The sequence below is a fragment of the Apteryx rowi genome, unplaced genomic scaffold (genome assembly GCF_003343035.1).
Source record: "Apteryx rowi isolate R43461 unplaced genomic scaffold, aptRow1 scaffold_1047, whole genome shotgun sequence".
Lineage (NCBI taxonomy): Eukaryota > Metazoa > Chordata > Aves > Apterygiformes > Apterygidae > Apteryx > Apteryx rowi.
Genome location: NW_020447250.1, coordinates 171322 through 173040, shown reverse-complemented (window position 1 = coordinate 173040; position 1719 = coordinate 171322). Strand labels below are relative to the sequence as shown.

Below are 1719 nucleotides of genomic sequence, written 5' to 3'. Positions count from 1 at the left end.
CCCCGGGCTCTCCCTGCTTTTAATAAACCCCCCCGAGCGCGACCGGCCCCACGGCGTCATGATGTCACCGGCGGCGGGGATGACGTCACGTCCTGGAGACGATGGGGGAGACGGGAGGGGACCCAGGCGTCCGGGGTCCGATGTGTCCACTGGAGGTGCTCCAGGTCCCCTGGAGATGTTCCGTGTCCCCTCGGGAGGTCCGACGTGTCCCTCAGAGGTGCTCCAGGTCCCCTGGAGATGTTCCGCGTCCCCTCGGGAGGTCCGACGCGTCCCCCGGACGTGCTCCGGGTCCCCTGGAGATGTTCCGCGTCCCCTCTGGAGGTCCGACGCGTCCCCCGGAGGTGCTCCAGGTCCCCTATAGATGCTCCATGTCCCCTCTGGAGGTCCGACGCGTCCCCCGGAGGTGCTCCAGGTCCCCTGGAGATGCTCCGTGTCCCCTCGAGAGGTCCGACGTGTCCCCTGGAGGTGCTCCGTGTCCCCTCTGGAGGTCCGACGTGTCCCTGAAAGATGCTCTCTGACCACTGGAGATACTGCATGTCCCACCCAGAGATGCTCCGGGTCCCCTATAGATGCCCTGTCCCCCCCTGAGGCTCCCTGTGTCCCCTATGGAGCTGCTCCGGGTCCCCTATAGACGCCCCGTTCCCGCCCCCTTGATACATTGTATCCCTGAGCCGCCCTGATACATTGTATCCCCCGGTGATACAGTGTGTCGGGGTCAGGACAGGGATTCAGGGTCAGGACATGGGATTTGGGGGTCAGGATGCGGGATTTGGGGTTCAGGATGCGGGATTCAGGGCCAGGACATGGGATTCGGGGTCAGGACATGGGATTTGGGGTCAGGATGTGGGATTCGGGGTCAGGACGCGGGATTCAGGGCCAGGAGGTGGCCGCGGTTCTTTTCCCCGGAGGAACCGCAGCATCACGCTGCTCCAGCTGGGAAAATCCCGGCTCCCAACGCGCCGGACGAAGCCCAAACCCGCACAAGAGGGTCAATAAGCGGCATTTAGGGCAGAGGCTCCCCCAGCTCGGGCGTTTCGGGGGGAAACGGTGCCCTTTACCCCGGCACCGAGCTGTCGCAGCTTCCACGGAGAGCCGGCATCAGAGCCCGGCTCAGGCTCGGCCCCGACCTTGGCCGGAAAACCGGGACCGAAACGTCCGTTCTGGGGCAAAAGGCCCCGGCATTTCTCGCGGCCGCTTCGCCGGCCCGGGGCGGCGTCGTGGCGGCATCGCGCCGAGCTGCCGAGGTGCCGAACTTCCCGGCTCTGTTTTCGCCACCCCCCTTTTTATTTTTTTTAATTTTCAGCCTAATTCGGGTGCTGCCTGCGCAAGGGAAAGCGCTGCCCCATCCCGTCCATCCCGTCCCATCCTGTCCTGTCCCTTCCCATCCTGTCCTGTCCTGTCCCTTCCCATCCCATCTGTCCCATCCCATCTCATCCCATCCCGTCCCATCCCATCCCATCTGTCCCATCTCATCCCGTCCATCTCGTCCCGTCCTGTCCCGTCTGTCCTGTCTCATTCCGCCACATCCCATCCGTCCCATCCCATCCATTCTGTCCCATCCCGTCCCGCCATGTCCTATCCCATCCCATCCCGCGGGGCTCCCAGCTCCGGCTCTGGGCCCGGCAACGCTGCCGCCCTTCCAGCGACGCCCGGGGTGAAAAGCAGAAACCGCCGGGAAGGGCCCAAACGGCCCCGTTTTGCCGCCTCTTCGCCCTGGCT

The 1719-nt window shown here is 65.0% G+C and overlaps 1 protein-coding gene across 1 annotated transcript in view; it reads left to right on the top strand.

Moving 5' to 3' along the window:
- The window catches only part of LOC112967117 (1-acyl-sn-glycerol-3-phosphate acyltransferase alpha-like), a 9027-nt gene that overhangs the window by 5039 nt on the left and 2269 nt on the right, over positions 1-1719 (top strand). The window contains exon 4 of the mRNA XM_026067902.1: positions 1304-1313. Coding sequence (XP_025923687.1) covers positions 1304-1313 — 10 coding nt within the window. The remainder of the gene's footprint in view (positions 1-1303; positions 1314-1719) is intronic.